Source organism: Castor canadensis, chromosome 4, assembly GCF_047511655.1.
Source record: "Castor canadensis chromosome 4, mCasCan1.hap1v2, whole genome shotgun sequence".
Lineage (NCBI taxonomy): Eukaryota > Metazoa > Chordata > Mammalia > Rodentia > Castoridae > Castor > Castor canadensis.
In genome coordinates, this window is record NC_133389.1 from 122,152,607 (window position 1) to 122,173,997 (window position 21,391).

Genomic DNA, 21,391 nt, shown 5'->3' on the forward strand with positions numbered 1-21,391 from the left:
AATGAAGAGGCTGTAAGACAAAAAAGTCAATAAATGTAGTAAGTTAACTGAGATGAAACTGAGAAAGTAGTCATATACAGAAGGTGGTGAGCACACATCTTTGTCTCCACTTCAGAGTCCCTGAAGCATGAGGACTTAGGTTGGATGTGCAGACGGTCTTTCTGAGAGGGAACAGTGTGACACTATTACAGAAGTCATATAATGCTACTGCCAAGAAGACTTTCACAAAGGGACCTCTATATATAGGCAGTATTTCTCAACTACCAACATTTGAGACTAGAAAATTCTGTGTTGTGGGACACTGCTCTGTGTATTATAGGATGTTCAGCAGCATATTTGCTCTCTAACACTAGAGGCCAGCAGTATATCCTCACCCCTCTCCAGTTGTGACAACCAAAATCTGTACATACAGACAAATGTCCCAGAGGCTGGAAGGAGAGCAAAATGTCACTCAGGTGAGGACCACTGCTCTCAGAATTAGAGGGGCTCCATCTAAAAGAGGGAAGAGAAAGAAGGCTGGGATAAAGTAGTAACCAGGTATCCTTTCAACACACCAAGGTCCTGGCTTGCTCAGCATTAAGATTTGTAATTGTCTGAGGAAAAGATCTACAAACATGTATAACCCAAACACTGGATGATCTGCCTGAAATGATCAAGAACAGAGAGAGAGAGAGAACAATGTTTTACCTATGGGGCCCTAAATGTAAAGTCACATACAGTCAGGGACTCCACTCCTAGGAAGGTCCTTTACCCAAAGCTGAGTTTGTGAGAAAGAACATGTCAGAGGCTTCATATCATTTTAAAAGTGGTGATGACGTGACACAGAGACTGAACACCCTGGAATGTGAAACATGACAAAAACAGGAGAGACATAGAGACTGCTCCATCCTAAGGGCCTCCTACCACTTGAAAACACAACAAAGGGCTATAAGGGTTATGGGTGCATGCTCCTGAATACTTGTGAAAATTACCAGGTGCCAGCAGAATAGAGCTAGCACAGGGATTCTGAAGGTTTAACAAGGACAGTCTATTTGTCAATGAATGGCTAAATACACAAGGTGCTGTGCTGGGAACTGTACACAAAGCAAGATCTCCATACCAGGCCTCGCTCCCTTGGAATAGACAACTTGAAAAACAGGTATTGGAGAGATATATGCTAGAAGTGTTGTCTGTGTCCCCTAGGTTGCCCCACGCTGCCCCCTGCCCTTCACCAACCATCACTAAATAAAAGAAAGAACCTGTCATTTGAATAGGAAAACGAGGCAAACTGGCAGAAAAATCTATTTACACCAGTAACAAGAGTGAAGTTACTGAAGAGAGCAATAGTCTGTCACTCCTCTGCCAAGGGAACCTTTGGCTAAACACAGCAGGAGAGGTAAAACTGTATCCACAGGGCAGTCAGGACTCAACTGGATTCTGGTAGAAACCACTCTGTAGGGCTTCTCCCACCAAGAAGTCAGTCCAAGACCTACCAAACATTAAGGTCTCTCTGGTGGTGGCAAGGTAGTCCACACCAGCTACTTGGGAACCTGAAGCAGGATCATCACTTAAGCCCAGGAGTTCAGGGACAGCTTGGCTTTTAGTAAGACCCCCAAGCTCTTAATTTTTTTTTTTAATTCTCTCAGCAAGTTCCTGACTTTGCTTTGAATAAGCATGTAAGCCAAGTACAATTCAGAAGATAACCAGCTTAGCTAAAAGTTAACACACTGCACTGAAATTTACTTTGAAATAATATAGCAAAAGAAATAATGATTCTAGGCCAGGTGTGATGTTTCACAACTGTAAACACAGGTCTTGGGAGGTAAGAGGAGGATGGGAGGTAAGAGGAGGATGGAGGTTCAAGACCAGCCCAGGCAACAAAATAACAATGTGACCCTACCTCAAAAAATAAGCCAAGTGTTCCAGTATACACCTATAATCCCAGCTACTCAGGAGGGAGAGATAGGAGGATCACAGTCTGAGGTAAGTGTAAGACCCTATTTGAAAAACAGACTAAAGGAAACGGAGGAGAGGGCTGGAATGTGGCTCAAGCAAACATAAGACCTTGAGCTCAAACCCCAGTACCATCAAAGAAAAGAAAAAAGAAAGCAAGGATGGACCAATGCATGGAGAGATAAATGACAAAGGAAGTATGGTAAAATGTCAAAGGCCAAATACAGGTGATGAGGAGCTAGGGATGTAGCTCAGTGTTAGACCACGCAGAAAAAGAATACAGGTGTTCTCTAGAAATGTCAACTTTGCTGCATGTTTGAAGATTTTATAAAAATGCTGAAAACAAGTCTTAAATAACAGCACTATATTTATGGTACAAGGGGAAAATCAATAACACAGCAAATAAAAGTAACAGGTTATAAAAGATTATGTACATTATAATCCCAAACTGGTGAATATGTAGTAAATGCCAAAATAATAATTACTGTTAACTTCTGAAGATGGTATTACAGCTTTTATATTTTCTTCTTTCTGCATTTATATATTATCTAATTTTTTCTCAGTGAGCACATCTTGCCCTGCATTAAAATTTTTACATTAAATGTTTTAATTAATTATTAATATTTTTGCAGTGCCTGGGCCTTACCCATGTTAGAGAAATGCTCTACCACTGAGCTATATCCCAACCCAAAATAAATTTACAGTACTTTCATGGCATCTGTGTTTGATTCCCCAGTACCCCAAAAAACATTGCCACAAAAGAACTACTGAGATGAGCCTTGGAATGATAATGACAACACCAATCATAGGTAACAATTATTGAACAATTAAAATTACCAGATATTGTGTTTAGTGTTTCTGCATAAGTTACTGAATGCTAAATTTGATACAAATTAGTAATAGACAACTAAATCCCAGAGTGATTTTCAGATTAAGGATACTCAAAGGGTAAATAAACTCTATGCAAATATTCCAAAATCTGATACTTACGTTCCTACACATTTCAGATAAGGGGTGCTCAACCTGAACTAAAATCCTTAGGCAGCTATTTGCCCCATGTTACAGATAAGAACACAAGCTTGGAGAGTGATTTGCCCAGTGTCAAATAGCTGGTCACAGGAATGTGTGATCCAAACCTAGGTCCATCTGTTCTCAAAGTCCACACCTTAACAAGTAGAGGAGGAAGAAAGAGTGAACAAGAGAAACTGAGAGGGAAGAACAGTGGTGGCAAAGGCCTGAGGGATGGAGAACCAGAGCAGTAAGCACCTTCAGAAAGTGGTTCAGCATCGGACCCAATAAGTCTCCTCTCTGAAAATGTTCAGAAGAACGACAGTTACACATTCCGATGTCGAAATTAAATGATAAGCACTCTAGAAAAAGGACAATAAAAAAACCGGTGTCCCCATTGATGTTTAATAGGCAGAAAAGTACTATTCTCTCCGATACCACTGACATTAAAAATAAGCATTTTACCAGCACACCACCTAAACGCTAGCCAATACTACCTGTCATTATTAAGATTTAAGGGTCTGCTAACCTAAAATACTGCATCACACCAAAGTGATGGAGTGCAAGTGCACTCTGAGAGGGAGAGAAAGTCAATATAGCATGCAAATCAACAACAGCAGAACCAAGAGAACCTTTCTGACTTTTCTAGGACAGCTACAGCTATCTTTCTATTTTTCTAGGGCAGCACACCGCCCTGTTGTGAAGAAAGCTATATGCAGAGACACTGTCATGGAAACTGACCCCTCTTTAAGTATAAGCTTTCCCTTATAAATCCACTCCATCATTTCCTTCTCTCTAAATGACATCTCAAGTCTTCATCTCTAGTTCCAATCTCATATCTGAGATCTCAGTCCTCATTTAGACGCATGTGATAGACATCACCAATGTCTCCTTCTTGTGCACAAAAGCACAGCTCTACCTTGGGATAGGCAGAGCCATGTGACTGGTTCTGGCCAATGACGTGAGCAGTGGTAAGTTCCTCTGCATTGCTGAGGCTGGGAAGTCCATGCAAAGTACTCCTCAACCATTCCCCTCCTGCTGAAGTGGGGAAGTCCCCAACTGTTCCCCTCCTGTCCATAGAGCTAACAGATGAGAGTTACAGACTGAAGCAGCCTGAGTTGCTGCATGAAGGACAACTGACCTGGAGCATCTCCCAGTTCCACAGGGGACAGTGAGAACAAGAAAGCCCGGTGTGCACTAAGCTTCTATGATTGACAGGTTGTTTGCTACCACAGCACAGCCCAATCTTGCCTGACTGGCAGAACAAGCTTAGTGGACATTCCCAGGGCACCACCACTCCATCTAATATCACATTCCCTACCTTCTTCCACATAAGTCCAAAAAGGTCAACCTACATGCTACTTTCATCAACCTCAAATCTTAGGCTCTGCTTCTCTCCCTTGCATTACCAGGCCCATAAGCATCAAATGCACAGACATAGTGTGCTAACTTTTTATTGATGGTGATGAAAGTCTAAGCAGATGTCAAATATATTTTAATGCTAGATTTTAAAAGAATGATGGAAAATAGAGAGGCCACCATGAAAACATTTATTTTGGAAAAAAATAAGACAATCATGAAGCTAAATGTCTACTTAGATATTTAACTTTAAAACCTGCCTCCTACAGTAAGAAACTAATGTAACTGGAAAAATCTCAACTCCCACCCATGCGGCAAAAGGATGGGCCAACACTGAAAGGACTAGGGTAGACAGAATAGGCAGATACATCAGCTTACATTTTTTAAAGGGTCACATCACCACCATCCAGAACATACTGGAAACTGAAAGTCTTCACAAATATCACCAGCAATTTTAACAACTTAAAAGCTTAAACCCACAGGACTGCAATGCAAATATCAAAAGTTCACCTCAAAGTTCATTTATCATCATTTTTTTTTCCAACTCTTCTAAACAGGAGCCTTTACACAGGTTCAGAAAATAGCTATGAAAAAAAATGTATACTGTGGTTTCCTAAATATTTCTAGCTTAGAGGTGTTGCACATCTCATTACCAGTTACCAGATCATACAAGCTACACACACAGAGGCACCCACTCTCATTTGTCATGTGCTAGTTAAGCAACCTGTCACACTTTGAATCATGGATTTGAAATCTGAACTTGGAAAAATCTTTAATCTCCTTATTGTTTACTGTGGGAACACCAGACATGGTTTTCTTTCTGAAAGAAACCTACTGTCTTTCTCTAAAATAAGGCAAAAACACCCTCAACATTTCAATTGTAGTAGGCATTTTATAGTTAAAAAAGAAAAAAAAGCCAGGCACTGGTGGCTCACACCTGTAATCTTAGCTACTAAGGAGGCAGAGATCAGGAGGATCACTGTTTGAAGCCAGCTTAGGCAAATAGTTCACAAGACCCTATCTCGAAAAAACTCATCACAAAAAAAGGGGTGGTGGTGGAATGGCTCAAGGTGTAGGCCCTGAGTTAAAACCCCAGTATCACAAGAAAAAAAAAGGGAAATGTCATTAGTGTAATTCATTAGTTTACTTTCTCTATTCGAATCACTGAAACTTTAGTTCTCAATCAAATCAAACAAACTCCTTCAATATTGTAAGGCAAAAAACAACTCTCGAGTAGCTATGTATCTAGACAATAAAAATATTTTAACTTTGATTCACCAAAAAGGCAAAGTATGACTGTTATCTCTCTCACCCCACCTACCTACCTCATCTCAAGAGTGTTACTGAACATGGCCGATTGCTCAACTTCCCGCTTGACACAGTACAGACTGCAATTAGAGTGACTAGCCTCCCTTGCAACAGTGAGTCAAGAGGAAATGGTATTAATTATTTACCACACATGTGGTAAATGTACTTACCACACATGTGCACCTGTTTATAAGAGTCACCTCTGCTCTAGAGTTTACACAGAGTTCACCAGCCCTGGGAACAACAGCTAAGCTAGAGGTTCTGCCTTCACCATGCTGTGTGCCTTTAACCTCTGACCAGTAAATTCTGAATAATAATTGGTGGCAGGAAGTACTCCTGCCTTAAAGAAGTGACTTTAGGTTTGGGGTAAAGCTCAGCAGTAGAGCACTTGCCTACCATGCATGTATGCATTAAGCCCTGGGTTCAAATCCCATCACTGAAAAAAAGGAAAATGACTTTATATTAGCATCTGCCTTCCAACTGATTCTTATTTTTTTAATTTTACTTAGTTGTGAGCAGCAAACATATGTCTACTTCATAACACATTACTGACGTCCTGTCTTCTGTCACCAGGTAGCCATCATCAGGTGTGGTTACTGCACCAGTGCAGCCATTGCCAACACCTCTGCTTTCTGCAGCATGCACTCACTCACACAGCTGCACCTGTAGGTTATTGTGCTGTCCTCTTCAACCAAGTGACTCACCACAGTAAAGAGGATGGGGAAGGTGATGGAACCAGAACAGCAATGGGAAAGTTATATTTAACTGCCTGGCCCTTCCAGTTACTGTAACATAAATGATTTACTGATCATTTATTTGGGATCCAGAGAAAGAACAAACATCTTAGTTGAAACTAATAACCAAGAGGAATCTGAATGGCACCTTTAGAAAGAACATCTTTAGTTAGCCAGCAGCACCTTTATTTCTCTCACTTTGGAAGAGGCAAAAGAAGGGAACTTGAGCATGACATGAAGACCACAAACTTTCCTTGCACAGAAAGAGAAACAGCTTGCAGGGCAAGGAGTACCTTAACACATCAAACCAATACATTCATTCAGAGAACTGATTGCAGAAGGAAGTTACTGAAACTGGTCGTAAAAATGCTTTCCCCTGCAGGAAGACAGTGCCAACCTCCTCTTCCAACATTAGCCTCATAGAAATAAGCCTTTTACTATGGTCCACCTGTCTAGCTCCACCTTCCCACATCAAACTTGACCAACTCTCTTGAACCAGCACCCTACAGAAAGTTGCTTAACCTGTCTGAACCAACTGAGATGTGAGGAACCAGCTTAGATGTCTACGGAGAGCTCACTGGCATTCTTCATGCTGGTGCCTGAGTGTACCTCAATGTGCACCCAGCATGCGCCACAACTAATATTAAACGCAGACATCTGCAATTTCAAACGTGGGGTATAAAATTGGGAGCTTTAGGGAAAGGTGATACTCCCACACTTTTTAAAAACAGTAAATTATAATAACCAGTGCCACACAAAGACATTCTCCTGATACCATAATGGATAAGTGGTCAAGTGCCTTCTGACCATCCTCTCCCTCCAGGTCCCCTTGTAGGCGGTCCCAGTGTTGACAGTTTGGTGTATACCTTTCTAGGTCCTTTTTCTAGGCATTCATACCCAAGCCTTTGACACCATAGCAAAGACAGAGGATGAGAGCACAGAGTCTGGCATAGCCTTTCTGGAAAAAAATCTGCCTCTGCCAACACTCAGTCAGATTAAGAGTATACAAGCACTGTGATCTGTTTAACTTGCACCTGGATATGAGTCTCCCAGACTCCTCAGATGCAAGAAGGGTGTGTCCTGCAGTGCTATGGGTGGGGACCAGAGGTGGAAGAAAATAAGAAACTCATGGCCAGAACAAATGTCTAGACAAGCACAGAAGGTACACAGATGGACCAGTCCTAAGTAGTGCTGAATCAAAAAGGTATGAGTGGCTAGAGAAAGCACATGGTAGAGTGCTTGCCCAGCACAAGCAGGGCCTTGAGTCTGATCCTTAGCACTGCAAACATAAAAAAAAACAAAAAAAAAGGTAAGAAAGAATAAGAGCTAGAGCACAAAGTCACTTGTGTAGATTTTAAAGTCCAAATAAATCTCTTGTGCTATGATAACCATAGAGTCTCTGTAAAATGGTCCCATTTTAAGCAGGTGGTAAATATTCACTATTGTTATTTAGATGGAAGATGTTGTATATTATAAACTTTCTATCATAAACTTCAATTCTTGCATGATTCTTTCTCCTAAAGGGCTTTCCCCAATTAAAAAAAAAAAATACAAAAGAAACTGGAATGCTATGTTAAAAACTTCTTAGTGTTTACCTCTGAGGAAAGTGTTTATATGTGCTTCAGCTTGTTCTCTTTGCTTGGCCATATTTCTACAATAAATACTTATTACTTTAGAAATTTCTTTGGTCCTTAATATTGTTTTCAGTACAACTCATGAGAGAGAGGGGAAGGGAGAGGAAGGGAGAAAAGGGGAGGGGAGAGGAGGGGAGAAGAGGGGAGGGGGAGATTAAAGTAAACATCCTAAAAACTCATCAATAGGGAAACAATGTTCTATAGTCACTTTTTATGAATGTGGGAAAACAGCATAATGTTGTGTGGGAAAAGCACGCACTGAAACTACACCTGTAGGAGACCAGAAAGACCACTGGAGGGCACAGTGGAGCAGTGCGAACTTTGGAGCCAGCTGCCCACGCTCACATCCAACCAGTCTGCTCAGAAGCTCTGCAGTCCCATGCAAAGCGCGAAACTTCCCTGAGTTTCCATACTCATTTGTAAAAACAGGAGTGATGGTGGTACCTTCTTCATGAAGTAGATAAATGCAAAAGATGCAGAAAATAAATACTATGCAGGTGGTAGAGATCAGGAAGATCACAGTTCAAAGCCAGCCTGAACAAAAAGTTAGTGATAACCCATCCCAACCAACAAGCCACACATAGTGGTATACAACTATAATCCCAGCTCCATGGGAGATTTAGGTAGAATGATTGGGGTCCAGGCCAGCCCAAGCAAAAATGGGAGACCTATCTGAAAAATAACCTAAAGCAAAAAGAGATGTTCGCATGGCTCAAGTGGCAAAGCACTTGCCTAGCAAGTATAAGGCCCTAGTTCAAACCCCAGGACCACCAAAAAATAAATAACAAAACCAAAACCCGCGCATAAAGTCCACTAAAATATGAGTATGTAAACTACACCACAACCAAGTTGATTTTAAGATACATGCATGCACACAAAGGTGACATACTACATAGTTCAGTTTACAGGGCAAATCCTTAGAGATGAAAGAAGAGTGGCAGCAGGGCGGGGGACAGAGATGAGTGTGGGAAGCAAAAGGAATGTTTTAGTACAGAGGGAACAGCCCATGTGAAGGTACTAACTGCCACTCAAGTGTCCCATTCAAAAGGGATAATTTTACTATGTGAATTTTGCCTAAGGCCCTGCTTGTTTTACAGGAACATACACAGATTAAAGGATACACATAAACACTCAAAAGGTTGACTAAAGGGGAATGAAATGAGTAATGAGAATGAGGGTAAATGAAAGTCACAAAATCAAGTGACTCACTGTAGATCTGAGAAGGGCCCTGTCCAGACCCCCCAAAAGCAGTGCACCACAAAACGGAGGTAAAATTGTTTAACCTCTCTACCCTGGAGGTCTAAATGCACACCCAGTTGCTGACTTTAAAAAAAGGAAAAGAGATGGTATTCCACTCTATTTTCTGCCTTGCCATTTGCTGTTTTCTCTCCACAAATCTATACTCGGTGTTCCCTTCACCCATAGCCCACAGCATCCTGAATGCACAGGGCTGTGGCCCTGGGGATGGACCAGGGTCCTCATCCTTGTTTTCAAGTTGATTCACTCAGTATTTGCACTTCTCCATACACATGATACTCCAATTCACAGAGGTTTCATAACTAAGGTTCAAAAACGGTATACAACTGCCTATACCAAAAGAAAACCCTATTCTGAAGTGAGTTTGGATATTTTTATTCATCTTTCATAGCCAAACCCCTCCCACAAAACACTGCCATTATCAGTTACACACATGCACACACTATTTTCACATCCTTCAAACTGAGGCAGATTTCATTTGATTTTACAGGGAGGGAAAACATTAGCTGAGTAAGAGTGCACTGCATGATTTTCCGCTCCAAGAAGGCCCTTCCTCAGCCCCGTGACCACCTGCCCTGGCTGTCTGCTATCAAGTTCAAAGGCCTGGAATGAGTTCAGAGTATAAACACACATGAGTAATAAGTCCACAAAACTTGCCTTGGACTATTGGCTCCTCCAACTACCATACTAAAAACCCTACTTTTCTGTGTCTAATTTCCAAACCTCAAACACCAACAGGTCACCTGCTTAAATACAGAAAGCCTAAGTGAGTTCTCTGGGATTCTGTTTTCATCAAAATAAACTTAAAAGGCTGCCCTTTTAAACAATTAGTCATGAGTACCAGTTGCCCGAGGTGACACAGGAGAGACAATCCTGACATTTGTGAAGAAACAGCAGCTGGAAAGAATCACATGAAAGGACAAAAAAATAAAATAAAATAAAAGCAGGGAAACTTCACCTTCTGCCTACGTAGAGACTCACACTTTAGAAGCCGGAAATAAAGCTTTCATTAGAGTTGGGGTAAGGTCATGACCGTGGCACTGGTGGAGACAGGGCAGCCTCTCAAATGCACTTCCCCAGCCTTCTTAGGCCCTGCCAGAGAGGAGGCCTCACTCTGTGCCACGAGCGATCTGGCATCTCTAAGGGCTGGGCAGCTGGGCAATACAATGATTTTTTGCATAGCATCCCTCCCACAGGGCATTCCAATAAGCTTGACAAGGGATCATTCATCGAGTGGGGAGAAGTAGCAGAGTGGGAGAAACTGTAACCAGGAGGAAGGCCCAAACAGGACTCAGATCCCATGGGGCCCCCAGGCCATTTCCCTCTTGTACTTTCACCTCCCCAGCCAGCTGGAAGGGCAGAGGTGAAAAAGGGCAAAGTGACCACATGTGGCCGGTGAAGAGTACAGCAATCAGTGACCAAGGCTAGGCTCAGGATCTCTGTCAGCCAACCAAGCTGGGTTGGCTTAGGTTTTTGTTATGGTTATGTTGTGTTTTGTTTGAGACCAGTTATCTATGCTACTTGTTAAATAATAAACACAAGTCTCAAAATAGTTTCCTACTTTATGACTTGCCAGCTTAATTTATTATGACAGAAACAGAAGTGTGCCTGCACACCAAAAGTTGTGTTTGACTGTTTTAAGATCTCCTTGGAATTCCTGCATGAAATTCCTGGGTCTGGGCAGTCCAGGAGAAAGGGGTAAGTCTTTTCTCAGTGAGGTGAGTCATTTAATGAAATGGTGAACTGCAATCCCCAGCTTGAGCAAACCTTAGAGAAATGGGCAGCTTTGGGCAGAGAAACTTTGTCATAAGCCACATTCAAAAGCAGGCATTGCTGGTGTGCCTTCCAGGTTCTAAGCAGGTGAATTGCACCAAACCTCTTAGGTGGGATGGCCTCAGAGCATCACAGGACTCTGGTTTCTGGCATCTAAGTCTGTTCAGCACCAGACATTTCTTGCCTGTTGATGGGCTTCATGCCTACCCTTCACTGTAAAAGGAGGCCTCCTTGTATCCAACCAACCTCTTTAAAAAGTCAGCCGAGGTGCCCAGGAGAGGGCTGCTTGGGGTAAGCTTGGCACCAGCCCTGGCTTCATACCCATGGGTGTCAGGTAAAGGCTTCTCCTTGCAGGCCTGCTAGGGTTCTATGTCCACAAAGCATTACCTGATGAATCTGAACAAACTCATAAAACTGAAATTGGTGGTGATGTGTTTCAGTGCAGCTCTACCACAGTCTTCAAAACCATCCCATGTCCCCAAGTTCCCAAGGAATAGTCATGGCAGAGGCCTGGGAAGTTATGAACTCAGATACCCTGCATCTGGGAATGTGTGTCATTACAAGTCCACTTGGATACACTGCTTACAGATCTTTATTATAACAGACTCGGCACAAATTAGGAACCTACAATGGGAGAAAGGCCAGTCCCAGGATGCAGAAGGGGACAAAATAACTTTTCCACCTTCTTACTGGACTACCCTCTACCACCTTCCTAAACAACAGAAACACAGATATGGGAAAATGAAAACATCACAGAAATACTCCTTATTATGTGAGGAACACACATTATCCTTTTCTTTCACCTTTGCATTCACCCGAAAAAGACTGTATCATGTCAAAGCCAACGCTGGAAACATGAGCTCTAGTGGTGGTGGGGGGCGGGGGGCACTAACTATTTATTTCAAAGTAAAGTCCATGGAACAGCTTAGAACAGCTCACTAGCAGCAAACACTTAAACTCTCTTCTTTGGCATACAGGAACCATACACACATCTTCTAGTATCATGTCACCATTAAGAAGACAATACACAGAAATCATCAGCATGAATTTGCTGATGGATGCCCCTGACCAATCCTGTACCCTGCCCAACAGAGCCTCACTCTTCTGAATCATCAGCACTGCTGCTGTCACTTGCTGTAGGCCAAGGGACAACAGAAAGTTCTGTTTCACTGCAACACACAGTGTATGTCCAAATTACATGAGTAACTTGAACCACAAAGGCTGAGAAAATGCCCAAAAGAATGTCATCAGAGAGCTGGCTCTCACAGTATGCACACATGCCTTTTCTAGGGAAGCTGACTACACAAAGTCCTACAGTCACAGGGCTGTAGGGTACACAGGCACCATGCATACCAGGGACAGACAGGACAGATACTCACTTCTCCAAGACAAATGCTCAGCCAAGGGGGGATCACAAGAGCAAGGACCAAGCCTTCTGAAGAACATGACCACCCACAGAGAAACTCCTGAGCATGGAGATGAAAGCTCGGAAACTAAGTCCAGTGTCATGCTTCTCCAAAGGCACCTAGGAGCAGAGAGGCAAAGGAAGAGCACAGAACACACCCTACCCTCCCCACCAAACAGTAAAAGAAATCAAAGCAAATTCTAAAAGGTCTACAATTGAGGAGAAGGGTAGGAAAAGTCCATATTGAACACAGGAGAGCATTAAACGGTCAAAAGATGGATGTTCATGCAGTCATTCGACAAGTAACAACCAGCTCCCAACAAGTAGTATGAACCACGGCAAATTCTACTCAGGATTTAAAACAGAGGACATACAGACTTCTATTCTCTAGGAACTTATAAAACTACCAGAGAGAATAAGCTATATGATAAGGAACTGTATTACACAGCCACAAGGAATTTTCCCTACACATCTCATCAACCAAGAATTTGGGATAAGCATTTAGGGTGAATCTTGAAGTGTGTACTTCAAGAAAAAACAAAACAAGACAAGATGCTATCATTCCAGAAAGTGGAATAGGCAAGAAGGCATTATAGCCCATTTATCTTTATTTTTCCAGTACTAAGGACTGAAGTTAGGGTGTTGCACTTGCTAGGCAGACATTCTACCACTTGAGTCATGCCTCCAGCCCTTTTTGCTTTAGTTATTTTTCAGATAGGGTCTTGTGTTTTTGCCCCTAGTCAGACTGTACTGCCACCCTCCTATTTATGCTCCCAAGTAGCTAGGATTATAGCCAAGAACCACCACGTTCATCTTTTTTGTTGAGAAGGGAGCTTGCCAACTTTTTGCCTGAGCTGGCCTTGGACAATGATCCTCTCTATCTCTGCCTCCAGAGTAGCTGGTATTACAGGCATGAGCCACCATGCTATCTTTAGGAAGCAAGAAAGAGTACAGAACATAAACAGAAATAAAATACAGAAGTACAAAAAGAAACAGAAATAAAGCAAGATTATTTGAAAAGGCAGACTGGGGCCAGATCATGAGGGCTTAAATAAGATACAAGAAAAGGAATTAAGTCCTTACATAGCAGAGATACATTAGGACACCAAACACTACCTTCTAAGATTGACTACCGCCCCTCGAACAGATCAAAGATATGTGACGTGAAATCAAACAGAGCAGTGAGAACACTGGGCTCTTCTCGGTTCCTTTTCCACTGACGACAGATAGGCAGTGACCCAAGTACCCAGAAAGCAATGCTCGCCCTGTGGAGCAGTAACCTTGACAGGCAGGGGTAGGAAACATCCAAGCCGAGTCTCAGTTCTCTCGCCAGCCCCTTGCCATCTGTAATGCACTGCAGTGCCCAAGTGTGCCCTTTTATGCCCAGTAGGAGGGAAAAAAGCTTTAGAAATGTCCAGACACCTTCCATATGGATGGTCCCCGATTTAAGATGATTGAACTTAGGGCTTTTGAACTTTGTGATGGTATAAAACCAATATTCTATAATAAAAGGCAGGGGGGAGAGAGAGAGAGAGGTGTCTGTAAAGCAGAGCAGCTACTAATATACCACTGATGAAATGGATGACTAACGGATGTCTCTCAGGGAGGTGACACATACTATGCATAGTCAAAGTCAAAAGCAAAAGCAAGCTATTGCAATTGGATTAAAAAAACAGCTCATAAATAAAAGCCAAATTTTTTAAGGAAAGTTCTAGTTCCAAACAGTTCTCTATTGTTAAGTTTGCTTATTTTCAAAAACAGAAAACTTTTTACTGGAATTGACAAAAGGGCATAATTGCATGTGTGTCCAATGGAGAGGACTGAGAGAACATACAATGCCTCACTGCCGGTTAATAACACCTTCCACTAAATCCAGGCTGCATGACAGGGTTTTTTTCTTTAATGGGCCACCTGAGCTGGGGATGTAGCTCAGTGATACAGTGCTTGTCTAGCATTCACTAAGGCCCTGAGTTTGATTCCCCAACATGGCAAAAAATAAACAAAATGAAAACAGGCCACCTTATATAATATTTTTTCTGGTAAAAGGTAAAAATCTTTGGTTTCAGATGCTGACCTAGAAGAGCCAGAAATAATGTAATTCCTTTTGCTTCCTGGGTATATTTCTTTTGCATTGAAATTATTTGCTTGCTTAAGTCATAATGAACTGGTATTGATTTTGGCACAGGCAAGCCAGTGAACACATGAGCGGGATGATGGGGAGTAAAAAATTCCACTACAACCAGGGTACCTTTGTTCAAAGCACAAGCTGATTAAATCCACATCCTGTGGTCATTTGTTGAGTTTTTAGAACAATGGTAAATTCAGTTGCTGGGAACAACATAAAACCATTATTTATTTCCATTATTTCTCTTCCTTGTTGACAGTTTAAACAGTGGTCTCAGAGGCTGCAGTTTATATACAAAATTATGATACTGATACTCAAATCAACAAAAACAGATATGCACTTACATACATGTTTAATGTTACCATTGACCTTGTGATTGAATAAGCAGCAATAAACTGCCAACTCTGATCAAATCATTCAGTCCTGTCTCTCACTTCAAATCTGTCTTGGAACAAACGTTGCAACAAAAAGTTAGTGGCTGGAATTTTTCAAACTGGATGTCAAATTATATCCTTTAGGACTGGACAGTAAGTATAAAACATGCTGTCAGTGAAGGGAGGACTTTGGAGATGGGTGAGTCCTTCTAAATGTCACACATCTCTACTAGAGAATAACCTCACTAGCCTGTGATCATTTCCTTGTCTGTCTCTCCTGAAGACTTCCCAGGCTTTTCAAGGTCAGACCCCAAAGAGAACTTCCTCTTTATATCACCAAGATATAGCAATGCCTGGCACACACCAGAGCTCAACAATGAGCAAATAAATAGATGGAGGGTAACCTGTCCTCTCCAGTGAAAGCAGGAGACAGGAAGTCTACCCATTAGCATGGCTACTCGTCTTTCTACATACTCACTCCCTGCTCCCCACCCTCCTTTCCATGGTTCCACTTTCTCAAGTTTCCAATCCACAGAGCATCTTGCGCTGCCTGCCAGGAGATTACAGGCATATTTATAGAAAGGTGTATTTGTGTCTGTTTTTTCCTTTAAAATTTTTAACAGTCTGCTGTTTGGGCTGATTTTTAGACTGTTTTCAATGTTGGGAACTACACGACCAAAACCCTAGGTTTTTTCAATTGATATGGGAATCTCTCTTCTATAATGAAATACATGTCCACTGTCGGAATTCTTCTGTCTTCTTTGAACCTGTCAACACGTTAGCATTAATGCTAATAACTTTTTTAAACTTCTCAATGTCCCCATCACTGATTCGAGCAGAAGACAGGCCATCACTGCTTTATGCAACTTTACCAACTCATTTTTAGGTACTTTATATGAAAGAGGAAAGGATGAGAAAGACAGTTGAGAGTGTTTTTAAAATTTCTCATCTTCTCATCTCATCTCCAGAACTCTTTCTACCAATGTAGTAACATTAATTATTTTGAGAACACAAAGAAATTACTTTGGAGTAGAGGCAATTCAATCCCTGATTTTCCTATTTGTGAAATGTTTAAATAAATTCTTGAATCATCAGAAGATGAATTATTTTCTAATCCCTCAAAAGAAACCTCTTAAAGTATCAGATAAATATATAAATAGTATATAAATATATATACTACTAAAATATAAAGCTTGAAGGGACAATCCTTATCTGCTTTAAGTATCCTATAGTACATGCTTAATTAATCCTTATTGGATAACAGTGAATTTTCTAGTCAGTGAATTTTCAATAAGCCATACCAAAGTATAAGAGTACACTGATGTGGAAAATATAAATAACAATAAGGGCCTTAATATACTGAGGATTTCCCATGTAAAAGAAGGACTGTAGCAATAAATAAGCCTACCTCATTGGATTGTTGTAAGTATTAAATAAGCTAACTATGGAAAGCTCTAGGCCCAGGGGCTGAAGCATACTAATGCCTAAGTGCTAAAACTGTTATAATCATCACCATCGATTTACTTACTATACATTACATTTTCATGATCTTTAATTCTTGCAAACCATCTGCATGACAGTTCAGATTTTGATGGTGTAATATCATGAAGTACAATGAGGCCACATTAACTGCTTCAGTCACAAAGTTGTCAACGATGTCAGTGGGATTGGAACCAGGTCTGCCTGACTTGTAAGTTTTAGCTCTGACATGTGATGCCACTACAAGAAAAAGAACACTTCTTCTAGAAATTTACTATTTTTCCTGGGTATTTGCAAATCCTAAAGGCAGCATAGACAGCAAAAGCAGAGGAGGGAAAAGGAGCATTGAACTGGGCAAGAGCTTTGTAACCAGGTATGACTGGGTTCAGATCCAGCAGTGTTACCCTCAACAGAACCATGTAATTGCCAAAGTGCTGCCTCCTACTTCATAAAATCAAGATAATTAGACTAGCCCTACAAGGACTGATGTATGGAACAGACACAAAGCATGCTAAATTCCTAATCTAGTCCTTGGCCCACAGGGGATCCTCCCTAAGTGTCTGTGTCAGAATGTCTTGTCAGCTTGAATCTTAAAAGTTCTTGCGCAGACAAGTCTTCAGAACATGTTCTCAATGATTACACTACATCAAGTGACAAAGTTCTCCAAGAGTCAAACAACTTTTATCCATACTTTTTCCTTTGTCATGTATAATTTTATACATATGCACAAAGATATCTTTTGCCTCTATACACATTAAAAAAAACTATATAGTCATATATATATATGTGTGTATGTAAATATATATAAAATCATATTTGCATGTACTTTGGAACTTCCAAGGGGAGAAAGAGGAGCATAGAGAAAAATTTAAAAATAGAAAGTAGGGAATTCTTTTTTAAAAACCACTTTTTTAGAGCACCATGGCTGTATAATAATTGATGAAGAGGAATCTATACATACTCTGCACATCAGCAGAAAAGGATAAGCAAAGGGACATATAGTTAAAGGGGAAAGTGCTTAAACTTTAAATCCAGTAATCAAATAAACAATCAAATCAATAATAAAACAACAGCAGGAAAATTCACTTTATTATTTCACATTTATAAACACCCTAAGCCAGGCACTAGGTGACTGTCCACTGCCCACCAAAGCAATCAAATAGAGATTAACATGCCTATCAGCTAAAGCCAGTAGTTAAAATAAAGGCTTTAAGGTGCCAATATCCTTACCAAACAGGGTTCAAAAGATTTTTCTCCTAAATAATAAAAAAGCATTGCATAGTCATTAATAAAGTAATAATGTTTAATTCTGCTCAGGTACTATAAAGGCACGTTTAAGCAGATTAAAACAAAGTATTCAAGATTAAAAGAAGAAAACTTTCTAAACTGCAATCAGACCATTTAGTTGTCTTTCCAAAATATGTTGTTGTTGCCCTTTGTTTACCCAACAAAAATTCCTACAAAATGATAATCAAAACAACATCCTGGTAAACAAGAGCTAGCACTGCCTCTCAAATCAGATTACATCTCAAGTGATTCAAAACCAAACTCAGCATTTTCTGAACATGGTTCTCATTTTAAGAAGAAACAGGAAATTTGCCCTTTGAGGTTCTAGGGGACAGAGAGGAGCAAGGCTAAGAACTGGCTGCTCACTGAAACATGCAACCTACTAGCCATTGCTTAAAGTGAAGCAGAATGGGGCTCAAGGACACTTGACAGTGACCCTTCGAAGGAAAGCAAAGGTCCTTGGAGAAATCTTCCAGAGGGCTGAGCAAGCTCGCATCCCTCAAATACTGGACCAACAAGTGCGCATATCTGGAAGGCTCAGATTCTCTTCCCGATATCCATAGAGAAGAGTCTGCTGAGATAAAGTACTGACATGGGGAAACGAGTTCTTCCAGGAGTGTCGGGTTCCAGGTACATTTTTCAGAACTTCACTGGCAGTGCATAAACAGGATACACTATTTCATAGTATTTTAAATCCAGCAGAAAGCAATACCCTGCTTCATGATTCAAGTATCAGCATTTCTGAATTCAAGACAATTTACAATGGAGACTGGGTATAAATTTTCCAAATTTATTCTCCATATGGAAAAAAAAGGAAGCTGATTCCAAGGAAAGCATTTACTGACTTAAAAGAATAAACTGCTTTTAAAGCACATTATAAGTATATACATTTTTGTCTGCAAAGTACATTAGCTCTGGATGATGTTCTGATGATTAGGGGTGGTAGTCTTTCTCTCCCTCCTTCCTGTCCCTTCAACACACAAGTGCCATTTCAAATAAGTGGTCCTTAGTTACCTAAGAGTAATGTTACATAAATTCTAACATACAATGTTTGTGACACCTCCAATCCCTCCCCAGCCAGAAGCTTCAGATTCTAGGTACTTATCCAAGGATGTCTATGTTTAGGGAAGTAGGTTGTTCAAATGAAGGGATCCCAGTAAAGACGAGATTCTTATTCTTTGGGATTAAGATTGGGAATAACTAGAGAATTCAGCAAAGAGTACCCTTGGTTGTGGCTAAAAGGGAAAGAAGAAGAGAAAGGCTAGATGAACCATCGGGGATATGAATGAGCCAAAATTCTGACAGGATAGAGAAGAGATGCACGGATAGTGGATAGAAAGACAGGTAATACAGGAAGACAAGCAGGTAGATGGGAACAAAAGCAAAATGCATGAAGTCTGGCTAGTTATGGCAAGGTTAGAGGATCCAGACTAGTGAGGATCAAAAAATTCCTGCTGCTGGGATGGGGTCTTGTCCACCTCAGGTTCCAGAAGGTCTCCTTTTTTCTGCAATACCCAAAGACCTAAATAGACGCTCAGCTTTTCCTGGACTCCAGCAAAACCTGGGATTGTGGATGAGATCCCTGTCTTCCTATTCCCTCACCTATCTTTGTAAAAACTGCCCTGTTACTCAGGTAATTTTAGTGAGTCCTGCTCCTTGTCACCAAGAGGAAATGTTAATTAATATTCGATAATCTAGACTTCTCACCAAAAAAAATCTTCAGAAAATCTTCTCACAAATTTGTTCACAGTAATAAACTTCATCACGTTTCTTTCTTAGTTTGAGAAATGACCTGAAATGACAGCTGTGAATATTGTTATACACATACGTGTACATTACTACAAATATACGCAGAAGTAAATATACAAATATATATAAAACTTTATAGACATAAAATTTACAAGTTGTACAACAATGCATGTAATTACTAAATTTTAGGAAAATATAGATGTGTACGTATATATAAAAACCACCTGAAAAGATACATACCAAACCAGCCATAGAGCAATGGAAATTAAGGGCTGTTTTCACCTATTCCATGCTCAAGTATTACATAATGGTAATAAAATAAAGGCTAGTCATGCCAATAGGTATTTTACCCTTTTGTCCTAAATACTATTAAATCCTTAAAACTTAGAAGACCAAAATATTCAACATTCATATTATCAAATTAAATTCCCGGGGATTCATTTCTTCTATGTTGACACAAAATCAGATAGCTACTTCTATTTTTAATAAACAAACAAAAAAACACACATTCAACTAATGCAGGCATTTCTTACACTTCCAGCTGTAGGTCTGATGTGAAAGGTCAGTGTAAAATTTGAAAGTCTGTTCAAACATACCCAAAACAATAAGGAAGTTACTTTTTCCTTTTTTTTTTTTTTTGTGGTACTGGAATTGAACCCAGAATCCAGGGTCTTGCCCAGAATAGGCAAGTGCTCTGCCCCTGAGCTACACCTCCAGCCTTTAAAGTTACTTACTCTTAACTTTTCTCCATCCACAATGTTCTGTAAATAACTTTATTTCCAACAAGAAAAACAATAGGTATCAGAATAAGACATTTCAATAGTACCCACAGGACAAAAGGCAAAGTATATAAAAGAGAGATAAAAGAAATATTAAATTATAAAACCCACGTAAGATTAGATTGTATTTGTTATATTCCATGAGTGAAGACATTTAAATATGAGAAAAATATATATTCTTTTCAATAATTAAAACTATGCTTGACAATCAGTGTGTAACACATTCTCAAAAAACAAATCATTTTGGTCAATCAATTATTCTTCTATACAATTTTTCTTGCCCTAAACAAATTAAATGCGAAAGTACTGAAAATATAAAGAAGTAGCATCCATCCATATTACCTAATTTTTCTATAATAATCTTGTTACTCCTTATATATTTGGGAAGTTTAAAATAAATAAAACTGAAGTTATTTATAATGTTAGAGATACAGAGAACATCCTTTTCTCAGAACTTCTTCCTTAAGTGAGAAAGAGGCACTGGCCACCCCCAGAAAACACACTTCACAATTCTAACCCCACGTCCAGATCTGTCTCCCCTTTGTAATAAACAAGTCACATGGTATTTAATTCTCTAACTTTATAAAGATAACACTTAGCCCTCTTCCTCCATCTTAAAGCACACAATGTTTTATGTTCATGGCTTTAACCAGAAAAGCACTGCAATTTCAAAAAAGGCTGCCACTGATACACAATAAACAAAAGAAAGGGGGAAAATTTTGTTAATAACATTACCAGGTTTCAAATCTTTCAATCCAATAGACTGGCAATTCTTTAAAAAAAAAAAGCAATAAAATATTTCTGGATTGACTTCAAAGTCGAGTTTCTTAATAATTTAAGCAAAAGTCTGCCTTTAAATTGAGCGGTGCACAGGTAACATGCTATTTTTAGGGCTGTTAGACCTAGCTCACTGACTTCTAGGTGGCAGGAGGACTAATTACATATGCATGCAAACAATCTATGTTTTTAATGTGGTGTTGAGTTTTAATAAAGTCTGGAATAAAATAGCTAGAGGCTAAAAAGGCATCAGCACTATACACACATCGCTTTCCCCTTCAAATGTCACATTAGGACTGATACCTTTAGACTTTTTTAGCCATCTATGCATTCCTAAAGCCAATTTTATAGCAAAAATCACTCTCATGGTTAGCTCACACAGGAAATTAGTCTGTGGAGCCTATAACCAAT

The 21,391-nt window shown here is 40.1% G+C and overlaps 1 protein-coding gene across 6 annotated transcripts in view; it reads right to left on the reverse strand.

Moving 5' to 3' along the window:
• The window catches only part of Stk39 (serine/threonine kinase 39), a 290,768-nt gene that overhangs the window by 257,433 nt on the left and 11,944 nt on the right, over positions 1-21,391 (reverse strand). The window contains exon 1 of one of the 6 annotated variants that reach the window (XM_074071028.1): positions 19,383-19,501. The exons of 4 other annotated variants lie outside the window; for them this stretch is intronic. In XM_074071028.1, coding sequence (XP_073927129.1) covers positions 19,383-19,438 — 56 coding nt within the window. In that variant the 5' untranslated portion in view covers positions 19,439-19,501. Of the gene's footprint in view, positions 1-19,382; positions 19,502-21,391 lie in introns of those variants that run through there. One more of the 6 variants, XM_074071030.1, reaches the window with a different exon arrangement.